Raw genomic sequence first — 15,076 nt, 5'->3', positions numbered from 1 at the left:
AAGTGTGAATTAAGGTAGTAATTAAGTAGTTACTAAGCGTGAATCATTATTAATTAAGTCTTTGTTCATTATTAATTAAGCCTTTGTTCATGCTTTATTAAGGCTAAATAAGGTGTAGTTATTATAAAGTGTTACCATTATTTTTTTCTCTTTCTCTCTGAACCTGACCGTCTTCTGTGTCGCGTTTGTCCAGCCGACTCCGTGAACATAAAGATCCTGAACGCCGGCGCCTGGTCCAGGAGCAGCGAGAAGGTGTTCGTGTCTCTGCCCACGGAGCTGGAGGACCTGATCCCCGAGGTGGAGGATTTCTACAAGAAGAACCACAGCGGACGCAAACTGCACTGGCACCACCTCATGTCCAACGGCATCGTGAGTCCTGCAAAACAGATAATGATTCATTTCCCGTTTACATGACTTCATTGACTGCGATGCCAGACTGAACCAGGACTGATCCAGGTCCGGGACTGAGACCGGGACTGAGACCGGGACTGAGACCGGGACTGAGACCGGGACTGAGACCGGGACTTAGACCGGGACCAGACCGGGACTGAGACCAGGACCAGAGCGGGACCAGAGCGGGACCAGAGCGGGACCAGAGCGGGACCAGACCGGGACCAGACCGGGACCAGAGCGCGACTGAGACCGAGACCAGACCGGGACCAGAGCGGGACTGAGACCGGGACCAGACCGGGACCAGACCGGGACCAGACCGGGACCAGAGCGGGACCAGAGCGGGACCAGAGCGGGACTGAGACAGAGACTGAGACCGGGACCAGAGCGGGACCAGAGCGGGACTGAGACAGAGACTGAGACCGGGACCAGAGCGGGACCAGAGTGACTCCGAGCTTTGACTCTGAGCCTCTGCGGGGTCCGAGCCTCAGCTTCGAGCTCCAGCCCTGCTGTGGGCTCTGAGCCTCTGGTCTAGTCCCGGTCTGGTCTCGGACCTGGATCAGTCCTGGTTCAGTCCGGTATCTCAGTCACAGAAGTCACGTAAACGGGAAACGACCGTTATCCATTTTTTCCATTCTTCATTTAAACACAAATTCGAAAACTGAAAAAACTAATTATTAGCTTAGTTTTTTAGTTTTCTTATTTTTGGTTTTATATTGAAAAACGAATGAACGAACGACACATCAGCTCCAGTTCAGTTTGTGTGTAAAACAGGAAACAGGAAACAGGACTCCCGTGGCGTCTTTAAAAATCTTAAAAGCGTTGAATTTTTGAATTTGGAAATAATACCATAAAAAGACGTGAAAAAGTCTTGGATTTTTATATCTGGGTTTTAAAATTTGTGCTGTACGTAACTTCTCCGTATCACATTTCTCCTCTGAAGTTGAATTTGTCGACCATCATTATTTGGTTAAATAACGTCGTCTGAATAAAGAGCAGCAGAACAATAACAGAGAACACAAGAGGTGTGTTTGTTTACAGCTCCATCTGGTGGTTTAAAAGATGAACTGCTTCCTCTGCAGAAGCTTTGACACAGCGCAGGTGTTGATTATTCAAACTCGGAACATTCAGACTCGTGAACACTCGATCTGTGATGCTCTGAGATCCGACACAATCAATCAATCAAATCAAGAGAAGGTTTATGAAACAGGCTGTGAAATCGGTATTAAGCTTTAAAAAGGTATTTAAAAGACTAACTTGAAGAAACCTGTTGGAGCCTTGGTAAAAAGTGTGGTTCCTCACTCTGAAACTGCTGCTGTCACTTCTTGTTTTGGTCTTAAAACGTTGGTCTGAACCTGCTCTTCATGATCCTGGAGTTTTTATTTCGCTGTTTTGTCCCTAAATCAAGATGTGAACATTAATAACAGACGAGTCGGGCGTTTGCAGGTTTCAATTCGTCGCTGTAACCGCTGGAGCTGAACTCTGTGGGCGACGTCGCGCTCGCTCTGTCCACTTCTTCACGCTCTATGATCCTGATTCATGTTGTAGTTTACTCTTTTTTTTGTTGTTAATGTATTTAAACAGTTTCATGGAACAGTAGAAATAATCACTTGACTTTATCAATTAAATCAGGGGTGATCACACTTTTTCATCATGTGAGCTTACTTACAAAATGACCAAGTCAAAATGATCGACCTAATACAAAGTCAAACAAACTGCACTGAAACACTCTGTGCCCCTTTTTTGGACCCTCCCCCACAGTTTGAGAACCTCTTCTTTAAGAGAACTTCCTCTGGCACTTTACACAAAACTGTGAAAAAAGTGAAGGAAGATTTTTAAACCTGTTTTTTTAAAGTTCCAAACTGGAGTTTCATTCTTTTGTGGTTTTGCAGTGATATTTTCCAGCCTCTGCACGTTTACCAAACCAAACGCACATCGTGACAAACACAGATGCATTTGTCACTTTTGTTAGACAAACTTCAGCCAAATGTGGCAGTAGGTCTGTTCTGTAGATCCGCTCTATGCTGTAGACCTGCTTTGTGCCAACACTGGAACACAAATTTAGACTGGTTTTTGCTTCACGTTTGGTCTTGTTCTTCTAATCAGCCGCACTGTGGGAGGGGCTTGTGTTGGCTGTACGCAGGAAGGAGCGAGAGCGTGAAAAGGCGAGGGGCGGCGTGCTGACGTGAGGCAGGTGGACAGGTAGGATGTTTAGGAAGTTGAACCTGCCCTGTGATGCACGCTGGTACACGAGGGCACACGCTGTCGCAGACGAGCCGTGCATAGGGAGCGTGTGTGTTTGTGATGCGCCGTAGAGTCTCCGCGGGTTTCAAATGAGCGCACAGGCTGCACTGAGACGCCCCACACGCTCCTGCACCCGCTACAAGTTTATTACCAACAGCAGCGGCCGCAATGAAATATGATCACACTTGTTGAGTGTCAGACCTCGAGTGAGAGACAAGACCGAGTCCAAACGCGAGTCCAAACGAGACACGACGATCTACCCACACGACCTTGGAGATCGACTGGTAGATCGGGATCGACGTATTGAGCACCACTGTATTAAAAGAATCGTTAGTTTCAGCTGTAATGTTTGTGAAACCTTCTGAAAGTGAATCTGTGTGTGTTGTTGTGGTTCTGTGTGTGTGTGTGTGTGCGCGTTTCTTGTGTGTGTTTGTGCAGATCACGTTTAAGAACGAGGTGGGCCAGTACGACCTGGAGGTGACCACGTTCCAGCTGGCCGTGCTCTTCGCCTGGAACCAGCGGCCGCGGGAGAGGATCAGCTTCGAGAACCTGAAGTTGGCGACGGAGCTGCCGGACGCCGAGCTCCGGAGGACGCTCTGGGTAACTGCACCTGCGGGGGGCGCTACAGGCCGGGGCAACTGTACAGATACTTGTACAGATCAACACTCTTTGGGGGTTGTGACGTTAACTGTAAGAACTGCTCTGTCTGAACATCTCAACTTAGACAATCTGACCGTAAAGATCTGACTGGAGCACGACAGGTGAAGTGAATTTAACTGTTTAACAAGATCCTCAAATAAAACCAGACTTAGAATCACAATAAAATATAACAACAAAGAAAAGAGGAATAAATATAAAAACAAAAAACAACTCCAGGTCAGTGTTCTCTCTAAGATCACACTCTGCCCAGACGTTCAGCACACGTCAGATTCTTTACAGCTCATAAAATAAAATCTAACATGAACTGATGAACAGAGAACGACCAATCTGACAGATTCAGGATGGACAGGTGAGTGTGGACAGGTGGGTGTGGACAGGTGAGTGTGGACAGGTGAGTGTGGACAGGTGAGTGTGGACAGGTGAGTGTGGACAGGTGGGGTGGACAGGTGGTGTGGACAGGTGGGTGTGGACAGGTGGACAGGTGTGTGGACAGGTGAGTGTGGACAGGTGAGTGTGGACAGGTGAGTGTGGACAGGTGGGTGTGGACAGGTGAGTGTGGACAGTGACAGGTGTGGGACAGGTGAGTGTGGACAGGTGAGTGTGGACAGGTGAGTGTGGACATCACCGTGGGTCAGAGTGTCCACTGCTCAGAGTGACAGGTCCTCACGAGCCGACAGGACACCGACAAGGCCACAGGCAAAACCAGAGCGCCGCCCGCAGAGCCGCCCGCAGAGCCGCCCGCAGAGCCGCCCGCAGAGCCGCCCGCAGAGCCGCCCGCAGAGCCGCCCGCAGAGCCGCCCACACGCAGGACGGGAGCCGCTTTTTGTCTTTGTGGTTTTGTGCTGCGTGTGGTCAGAGCGGTTTGTGAAAGCCTGATCCTGTCAGATCTCAGACGCTCATGTGCACATGTGGGACACTTTTGGGCCGTTTAATGTTCACACTGGAGTCACACACAAGTCACATTTAACTGGAAATGTGAACGACCTCGAAAAAACATCAGATTTCACAAAAAAATTGGAATTGAGCGTTAAACCTGCAGACTGAACGTAGCCTAAGATTAAAAGTGATCTGCTCACACGGGTCCATGAACACTCAGGGAGTTAGTTTGTTTGAACAGAGATCAGGAAATAGTCTAACACAAACCTTTAAATGCAGTGATTAACAAATTTCTCCATGAAGCTGATTTTCCTGAAGCCTGAAAACCTGCCAAAGCCAAAAACAGACTAGAACAATAGAAAATGCTGTTAAACTACAATCTACACTGTTCAGTGTTAAACGAGTGGAGTTATTATTCTGAGTATTTCACATCAGCTCATTTCTTTTGTTTGTTCTTTTCTTTTAGTCCCTGGTGGCTTTTCCAAAACTAAAGCGTCAGGTGTTATGTTATGACCCTGTGGTCTCCTCACCCAAGGACTTCGCAGAGGGAACGCTCTTCTTTGTAAACCAAGAATTTTCACTCATGTAAGATCCTTTTTTAAAAATTTCTTATTCTTATAAACTCAGATTTAAGCTGCGTGTGTAACTTTTCTGGTGGAGGCTTCATCAAACGCTTGTTCTAAAATATAAAAATAAATAAATTCAAATATATCTGAGTTTTATAGAAGAGATCATGAGGAAAACGTGCAGAGATGAAGTGATGATTGACAGGACACGGGGTAACTCTGTGGGATTTTGTTTTGGTCAGAAAAAACTCTAAAGTCCAGAAGCGCGGAAAGATCAACCTGATCGGACGCCTGCAGCTCACCACCGAGAGGATGAGAGAAGAGGAGAACGAAGGCATCGTACAGCTACGGATACTGAGGACACAGGTACACCAGCGAATACCACTAAAAACACTACAAATAACACTAAAAACACTACAAATACCACAAAAACCACTACAAATACCACCAAAAACACTACAAAATACACAAAACCACTACAAATAACACTAAAAACACTACAAATAACACTAAAAACTCTACAAATAACACTAAAAACACTACAAATACCACCAAAAACACTACAAATAACACTAAAAACACTACAAATACCACAAAAACCACTACAAATAACACTAAAACACTACAAATAACACTAAAAACACTACAAATACCACAAAAAACACTACAAATAACACTAAAAGCACCGAGGACACAGGTACACCAGCGAATACTACTAAAAACACTACAAATAACACTAAAAACACTACAAATAACACTGAAAACACTACAAATAACACTAAAAACTCTACAAATACCACTAAACATACTACAAATACCACTAAAACACCGAGGACACAGGTGCACCAGCGAATACCACTAAAAACACAGAATAAAAACACTTCAAATATCACTATAAACACTGAAAATACAACTAAAAACACTGAGGACACAGGTGCACCATCAAATACCACTGTAAACACTGCAGATATCACTAAAAACACTACAAATAACATTTTAAACACTACAAGTATCACTATAAACACTGCAAAGAACACTAAAAACACTGCAAATGTCACTAAAAGCACTGAGGACACAGGTACACCATCAAATACCACTATAAACCCTGTAAATATCACTGTAAAAACTGCAAATACCACTAAAAACACTACAAATACCACTATAAACACTGCAAATACCACTATAAACAATGAAAATATCACAAACACTGCAAATATCACTATAAACACCGTAAATACCATTTAAAACACTGCAAATGTCACTGTAAGCACAGTAAATACCACTAAAAACACCGACTCTACACAGGTACACTATCAAATACCACTATAAACACTGTAAATGTCACTATAAACACTGTAAATACTATTGTAAACACAGACTTTACACAGGTACACCATCAAATGTCACTATGAACACTGCAAATTCAACTATAAACATGGACACTACACCAGTACAGCAGCAAATATCACTAAAAATACTGCAAATATCACTATAAACACTCTGACTCTACACAGGGACAGCAGCAAATACTTTACCTGAGCAGCCAGAAAATCATCAAAAACTTATCGTAGGCACTTGAACCCTTCCAGACCTGAGGGCAGTTTTAGTACATTTGTCCTCGCCTGGATTTTTGCTTAATTTTGTTATTAAAACTAACCCTTTTATGTATGTGAGTGTGTGTGTGTGTGTGTGTGTGTGTGTGTGTGTGTGTGTGTGTGAGCGGTTCCTTGTTGTGAGGAGCTTCGAGAGCCTTGAAAGTGGAAAAAAATCGCTGTATATTTAAAAAAAAAAAGTGACCCGTGACCTTTCCCTGTCGCCCGTGTGTCTGCAGGAGGCCATCATCCAGATCATGAAGATGAGGAAACGCATCAACAACGCGCAGCTGCAGACGGAGCTGGTGGAGATCCTCAAGAACATGTTTTTACCACAGAAGAAGATGATCAAGGAGCAGATCGAGTGGCTCATAGACCACAAGTACATCAAGAGGGACGAGACTGATATTAACACCTTCATATACATGGCGTAGCACAGCGGACGACCAGAGGGACCAGAGGGACCAGAGGGACCAGGGGGACCAGGGGGACCAGGGTGAGGGTCTGACGGACACCAGAGGACTTACCGGGCCGACCCCACCCGTTCCTTTATTTAAAACTACTCTCGTTTTCTCGCAGGGAGGCATGAACTATTTAAAACACTTCCTGCTTTAATGTTGTATAAAAAAAAAACGACGGAGCGTTCGCCGAGAGGACGTTTGTCGGAGATCAGAGGGACACACGAGGCAAAGACACGAGGCAAAGACAAAAGACGTGCTGAGAGAAACTTAAAGAACACACATTATGCAAAATAGACGTTTTTAAACCTGCTTTACCGCGGTCGCCTCGTTAAAAACAAACCTGGAATCATGTTTCGCTTTTGTTTCGTCAAAGGTATTTTGTAAAACTCCTGGAAAACGGCGTTGTACAGAGTCCGTTTTTGGAGACCCGCGCAGTCCAGCGTCGCACTCGCGCGTTACCCGCCCGAGCCCGAGATAAACCACACACACAAATCATGAAATGAATCGTGAAAAATCATGAAATGAAATGAAAACGGTTTCGCTTTCTTCAGGACGAACGCGAACGAACAGACGCGACTCGACTGAAATCACCTCAAAGACTTTATTTACTGAGCAGAAGAAACAATCGAGATGCCGAACACACGATGGACGAACCAGGACTAAACCAAGGGGAGACTGGGACCAGACCGGGACCAAGACCAGACCAGGACCAGGCCGTGATTGAGACCGGGACTGAGACCGGGATTGAAAACAGTTTAGTCCGGGTTTAATCCTGGTTTAGTCCTGGTTTAGTCCTGGTTTAGTCCTGGTTTAGTCCTGGTTTAGTCCTGGTTCAGTCCGTTATCCGCTTTTTTCCATTTTTCATTTTAACACAAAATCGAAAACTGAAAAAACAAATCAATCCGTGTGACTGTTTCTCGTTTTCGTGACTTAAACTGCGATGCCGAACTGAACCAGGACTGAATCAGGTCTGGGACCAGAACTGAGACCAGACTGAGACTGAGACCAAGACCAGGACTGAAAATGGTTCAGTCCTGGTTCAGTCCGTTCTCCTTTTTTTTTTTTTTTCCATTTTTCATTTAAACACAAAATTGAAAACTGAAGAAAAAAAAAAAACCCGAATCATTATCTGTTTTTTCATTTTGGTTTTGGAGACAAATAATGAAGAAAATAGTTATATTTTTTTCTTTTTCTCATTTATTTTTTATGTTGAAAAACGAATGAACGAACGACACACGGATTCAGTTTGTTCCTTTTAAAATTCAGCGTCGCATTTATCAACTGTAAAGAGAAAAGTCTTTTATTAAAACTAATACATTTATTTTTAGGAGAAGCATAGAATTTTCCCAAGTCCAAATCGAGTCCCAAGTTTTTGTCTGTTTTATTAAGTCTCAAGTCCGAAAAATAGTGACTCAGGTCTGACTCGAGTCACTACATGCCAGTCCCTCGGTTTAAGGGCTGTGGAGGAGTTTTTGTAAATTTAAATAACGGAATTTAAATCAGCCGCACCACACTGACTTTATTTATAATGCACTTTAAAAACTTAAAACTCCAAAGTGCTGCACAAAAACACCGAACAGACGAAAACGATCACACTTCAGAGTCACAATTCAACCACAAAAAAATAAATAAACTAAAGAAATGAATAAGAAAGAAAAGGATAAGATACTTGAGTTAGTTAAGGACAACAAGAAATTAACTTCTGATTTCGTGTTTGACCCACAAAATTTCGTCAGAGTTGCGTCGCTTCGTTCTAAACCATATCAACATCGCCCTTAAAAAATACTAAAATACTAAAACTTTTACATTTTAAACTTTAAATCTGTACTTTATGAACTTTCCAGACTTTATTTTAAGTTATAAAAGGTGAAATCCTGACCTCGAGGTGACCAAAAGCAGGTTTAAAATCAAAACCGGAGCCGCTCGAAAGCATAATGTGTGTTTTTGTTGTTTTTTTTTTAAAGAATTTTGAAGACCTTCGAAAAAAATCAAGTCCAACTGGAGTCCTTTTGAACAAAACGGAACTCACGTCTCCAGGATTCTTGACTCGACGCTGCAAACAAATCTTTCTAACGAGCTGAACATGAATTTACTTTTACTGTTATTTTTATTTATTTGTCGGTCGGTTTGTTTTCGCGCTTTTGTTTCAAGGTGTTTTTCGTGTATTTCAGAGTTAAAATTTCATCTTTTACTACGACATTTCCGTTTCCTCGTCGCGCGCTCGGACCTGGAGTTGTGTTTTGTTGACGGAAAACACTCTGCTCCACCTCGTGATGTCATGAAGTGGTCCTACGAAGCTCCAAACTCCACACACCTTCACTGGAATCTTTTTTTTTTTTTTTTTTTCCCAGTTCTGGAGTTTCTTTTACCGATCTCGGCTGAACTAAAAAGGAGCTGAGAACTTGGGAAAACGACCACTTCATGACATCACGAGGTGGAACGGAGCGAGTTACTCAAACATGTGAATGAAACAAAAATAATAATAATCAATAATAATGTTTTATTTGAAAACGAGCAGCAAAGAACAATAAAAATATCATCCAGAAAACACAAAAATAAACAAAGAAGTGATCAGTTTAATAAATTATCATAAAATAGAATAAAAATAAATGAAATTAAATTAAAAAGACAACTCCAGGTGTGTGTTTTTGAGGAGGAAACATTAGAACATGAGTTAAAGTTCACAGGAGTCAGTTTTGCGTCAGAATCTTTAAATTCTAGTAGAGTAAGAAATGTTCAGTTAAAGCTACAATCTGAAACTTTATTTGATTTATTTAACCGGGAAATGATAGATGTGAAACCTGTTCACCTGACCCCTCCCCTCACCTGACCCTCCCTCCCCCCCTTACCTGAAGTCCCTCACCTCACCTGACCCCTCCACCTGAGGCCCCTCCTCCCCTCACCCCCTGTGTTCTTCTGACCTCACCTGTTTGCACCTGACCTCACCTGACCTGTCATAAAAACCTCACAGATCGTAGCTTTAACACGTCAACAAAATAAACGCAAGAAAAATAATAAGTCATAATAAAAATGGACAGAAAATCAAATCAAATATAAAAAAAAAAAAAATCTGTTAAAACAAGAAAAACTGAAATCCACAAAAAAAAAACAACAACCTTGAAACAAAAGTCTGGTCGTACAAACTGAACAGACGTGGATAAACGAGTTCACGTCAGAAAACTGTAGAAAATCCTGCTGATACTTTGCAGATTCGTCCTTTTTCTCTGGGGCTGTGACGCTAACAGGAGGCACTGCTCTGTCTGACCACACTTCAACTGACGGGAACAGAAACATGAACACGAGCTCTTTAAATCTCTGCTGGATTCTTCTTCAGGATACAACGGTTATTCCAACAGACCCCCCCCCCCCCCCGATATTCCGTCATTTTTTGATTTTCCGTCATTCCGGCACTTTTTTACGTTGCCGTTCTGACTCCTGTTCACAGTTTGGAACGTCACTTTTTTCTCCTCGTGTTTGTGGAACATCAGTGTTTTTCTGATCTCAACGTTTAACGAGCGGAAAGTCGACTGAAGATTTTCTCCCAAACGTCACGTGGACCAGAACTAAAACCAGACCTAAGACTAGATTTAAAACCAGGTCTAAATCCAGGACTAAACCAGGATGAAAATAGGACTAAACCAGGACCAAAACCAAGACTAAAACCAGGTCTAAACCAGGACTAAACTAGAACCAAAACTAGGTCTAAAATTTGGTTTAAAACCAGGACTAAATCCAGGTCTAAACCAGGTCTAAAACAGGACATAAACCAGGTCTAAACAAGGACTTAAACCACGTCTTAACCAGGTCTGAACCAGGTCTAAAAAAGGTTAAGACCAGGTCTAAACTAGAACTAAACTAGGACTAAACCAGGACCAAAACCAAGACTAAAACCAGTAGTAAACCAGGTCTCAAACAGGATGTAATCAGGTCTAAACCAGGACTAAACCAGGTCTAAACCAGGTCTAAACCAGGACTAAACCAGGACGTAAACCTAACCAGGTCTAACCAGGACTAAACAGGACTAAACCAGGACTAAAACCAGGACTAAACCAGGTCTAAACCAGGACTAAACCAGGTCTAAACCAGGTCTAAACCAGGTCTAAACCAGGACTAAACCAGGACTAAACCAGGTCTAAACCAGGCTGCGTGCTCCTTCTTTGTTGTCAGTCTGTGTAAAATATTGTCCCAAAAAAAATCGCTGCCACAGCGTCATAATTCCTCGTGCTGGAATGACGGAATGTTGGGAAAAAAAGCGTAAAATGTCGCCGCTCCGACCGAGGAAAAAAACCAAAACATTTGTTGCGTTTGTGCGTTAACTCCGTTCACAAGTTTATATTATTTATTACCACAAACCGAGAGTGTCACAGTTTTTTATTTTGAAAAATCCTGGTCAACGCTGAACATTCCTCCATAGAGACACATGTGCAGCCCCCCCAGAGTGATGTCACCGCAAAGTATCAGCAGGCCCCGCCCACCGTCTGAGATCAAAGTCTAAAAACGTGAACACGACGCAAAACCATTTTCACGAGTTCAGACGATTTTCTCTGTAATTCTGTCGTTTTTCTCTATTTTTCTTTTGTTTTTCTCTTTTTTTTTTTTTTTTTTTGCAGTGTAAAAGTTTCACGTGTTTTGTTTTTTTTGTTTAATCCAGAACCAGACATAAGCAGTTCAGCGCTCGCAGAACAGAACCAAAACCAAAACACAGAACAGAACCGAATCCAGGTGTCGTTCGTTCAGTCGGTTTTCAACATAAAACCAAAAATAAGAAAATGAAAAAAACAACAGTTTTCTTCATTATTTGTCTCTAAAACCAAAATAAAAAACAGATAAAGATTTGTTTTTTCAGTTTTCGATTTTGTGTTTAAATGAAAAATGGAAAAAACTGATAACGGTCGTTTCCTGTTTACGTGACTTCAGTGACTGAGATGCCGAACTGAACCAGGACTGATCCAGGACCAAGACCAGGACCAGACCGGGACCAGACTGGTTCCGAGTCATTGTCTGTGCGCTGGTTCTGTGTGGGGAAAGTGAGAATGTTCTGTGGACTCCAGGTCTGGACAGGCTGCTCCGGTCCTCCACACTCAAGAACCACGACACTTTCACACCAACGAAAACAAACTGAACTAAGAGCTTTTGGTTCAAATGGACCAGGTCCAGGACCAGACCAAGACCAGACCAGGACCAGACCAGAGGCTCAGAGCCCACAGCAGGACCGGAGCTTGAAGCTGAGGCTCGGAGTCAAAGCTCGGACTCCGCTCTGGTCCTGCTCTGGTCCCGCTCTGGTCCCGGTCTGGTCTTGGTCCTGGATCAGTCCTGGTTCAGTTCGGCATCACAGTCACTGAAGTCACGTAAACAGGAAACGACCGTTATCTGTTTTTTCCATTTTTCATTTAAACACAAAATCGAAAAACTGAAAAAACAAATCTTTATCTGTTTTTTATTTTGGTTTTAGAGACAAATAATGAAGAAAACTGTTGTTTTTTCATTTTCTTATTTTTGGTTTTATGTTGAAAAAACGAATGAACGAACGACACACGGATTGAACTGGACCGAGCGCCGACTCGTTTAAAGCTCCTGCATCACACAAACCCGACGCCCGTCAACTTCAACTCATCTTCTCATGTTCTGATGTTCTGATGTTCTGATGTTCTGATGTTCCTCCTCACACACAACTCGACTTCAGTTTTGAGTCTGTTACATCTGCAAAACTCCAAACGCTCTGCTCCACCTCGTGATGTCATCAAGTGGCGGTTTCCAAGTTCTCAGCTCCTTTTCCCTTCAGTTCAGTCGAGATCGAGTCTTTTCACGCTGACGTCACAAACCAGAAAAAAAACGTTTGGAAACAGACGACGACAACTCGGCTTTAAAAAAACCCCAAACATATCAACATTTAAAATCAAATCAAACTTTATTTATAGAAAGTTTTTCATACAAAAACACAACACAAAGAGTTTAAAGTTTGTACAGAGGATTTTTAAGGGAAGACAAATACAGCGACATTTCTTTTTTCAAACGTTGTGCATGTGTGACTCCACCTTCCTCCTCCACAGCTCCTCAGTAGAAACATCTCCTCCTCCCGCTTCTTTACTCTAAAAATCACACTTATTTACAGCCTCGTTCAGAATCACTGTTGAAGTTTCCTGTCTAGAATTAATTCATCGACCGAAGCGTCTTTAGTTTTTCGACCCTTCGTCTGCCTTCATTCGCGCCATCGCTGGACGAGATCTCCAAGAATCACCTCAGTTTGTCTCCGCTCCTTTTCTTCTTCTCTTCTTCTTTCATCGACCTCAAAAACCGACTTTCTTTCGCGGCGAACTGGTCGTGGATTCTCGTCCGACGTCGCGACAAACTTTGTGCGAACTGCGAGGAAGCGACAGTTTAAAAAAGCCTCTAAAAAACGCCGCATAAACGACGTAAACCCAACGAGTCAGTTACACTAGAAATGTAGGGAGTTTGATTGACGACCCAACAGCCAATAGAAAATGAGGCAGCCTCGTTTTCTATTGGCTGATGTTTATCTGGTCTCAACACGTCCACAGTTGATCAATTTTCTTTTTTTTTTTTTTTTTTTTGGTCATAATTCCAAGGCTGCTGCGTCTCTGTAATGATATTTTAAACTTTCACTGACAATTTGAAACAAAAAAAAAAAAAATCCTCCATACAACCTTTAAGTCCTGACGAAAATGATCATTCAGAATCAAATTTAATAGTGAAGTAAGTGTTTGGTTTATTCCAATTTTAAAGCCAAATGAATTTATTTCTCGTTTCTTCTTGTTGAAATGCTGTTGGTGCTTCGTGCTCGTCGTGTCGTCCTTCTGGTCCTGGTCCTGGTCCTGGTCCTGGTCCTGGTCCAGTCGTGTCTCTGGACTTTGATCCACGTCTCTTTGGATTTGTGAGCGGGATGCGGGAGTGGGCCGAGCTTTTGGAACTGTTAACGTACGATTAGAAGAGACGAGGCGCCAAATTCCAGATGATTCCAAACAGGAATTTACCGCTGATCACGTTTACTTCAACAAACTCTATTCACTTTTACGTCTAAAACCAGGACGTTTGGAAACACGCGGTGAAAGTTCCGGTGTTTTTCCCGACTCCAGCTGTAAATCAAACCCGCCGGAGTAAACGAGCTCAGCGGGAAAACAAAAACTGCAGACGTACGCGGTGTTCGGAATCATCTGGAATTCTACCTCAGCCCACTCCCACATCCAAAGAGACACGACTGGAGGAGCCGGATCGTCCGGATCGACGCGTCAGAAGAACGACACGATATTTTTAACAAGAAGAAACGACAAACATGATCCAAGAACGAAATTCATTCAGCTTTAAAATCAGAAGAAACTAAACACTTTAATTCTGAATCATCATTTTCATTCAGAGTTAAGTGTTTACATGGAATTTTAAAAGCAGAAATCATTTTTATTCAGATTAAAATTATTTTTATTTGCAGTTAAACGTGACAAGTGACATGTAAATGAAGAAAACTGCGACATTTTCTCTTGTTTTTCCAAGATTTTGTCAGATTTACGAACAGAAGAGCTCAAAGAAAAGTTTTCGTCGCGTGTTTCCAAACGTTTTCCTGTTTTGTGACGTAATTCCAGATCTGAAAAAATGATCCGGATGTTTCTAGTGAAGGCGAGCGGAGTTTAAAAACACGGTGGAGCACCCACACTATTTTGAACAAGAATAAACGAGAAACATGATCCAGGAAAGAAATTCATTCAGCGAAAAAATCTGAATAAAAGAAAACACTGACTTTGGGATTTAAGTTTAATTCCGAATTATCATTTTCATTAAGAATTAAGTGTTTACATGGAATTTTTAAAAACAGAATTCTTTTTTATTCAGACTTAAATTATTTTTATTCAGAATTAAACGTGGCAAGTGACATAGTTGGAAAATGTTCTTGGTTTTTTTCCAACATTTTGTCAGATTTACGACGCGAACAGAAGAGCCCAAAGAAAGTTTTCGTCGCGTGTTTCCAAAGGTTTTCCTGGTTTGTGACGTAATTCCAGAGCTGAAAAAAACGATCCGGACGATTCTAGTGAAGGCGAGCGGAGTTTAAAAACACGGTGGAGCGGGGTTTTTGTGTGTGTGACGAGGAAACGACGTTAGAACGGAGAGAATCAAGAAGAACCGTGCGACGTCGGAGCTTTAACTGTGACTCAGGTTCAGTCACTCGGGCGACGTTTTTCCTGATCCCCGTTTTAGCGGCGAAGAGGTCGGAGCGTCGGAAGATTCCGGGTTTGCAGGAAAATCCAAGGAAGAGGAAGAAGAAGAGGAAGAAGAAGAA

The 15,076-nt window shown here is 42.6% G+C and overlaps 1 protein-coding gene across 1 annotated transcript in view; it reads left to right on the top strand.

The window, feature by feature from the left end:
• Positions 1-9,616, top strand: part of LOC110171351 (cullin-5) — a 42,266-nt gene extending 32,650 nt beyond the window's left edge. The window contains exons 15-19 of the mRNA XM_055148972.1: positions 194-369; positions 3,073-3,234; positions 4,637-4,755; positions 4,979-5,102; positions 6,568-9,616. Coding sequence (XP_055004947.1) covers positions 194-369; positions 3,073-3,234; positions 4,637-4,755; positions 4,979-5,102; positions 6,568-6,762 — 776 coding nt within the window. The 3' untranslated portion in view covers positions 6,763-9,616. The remainder of the gene's footprint in view (positions 1-193; positions 370-3,072; positions 3,235-4,636; positions 4,756-4,978; positions 5,103-6,567) is intronic.
• Positions 9,617-15,076: the final 5,460 nt, after the last annotated feature.

This window comes from Boleophthalmus pectinirostris, unplaced genomic scaffold (genome assembly GCF_026225935.1).
Source record: "Boleophthalmus pectinirostris isolate CB_2022bp ecotype Guang Dong unplaced genomic scaffold, ASM2622593v1 HiC_scaffold_12, whole genome shotgun sequence".
NCBI classification, from domain to species: Eukaryota; Metazoa; Chordata; class Actinopteri; order Gobiiformes; family Gobiidae; genus Boleophthalmus; species Boleophthalmus pectinirostris.
Note: the sequence above shows the minus strand (reverse complement) of the source record. Positions and strands in the feature narration are given on the sequence as shown.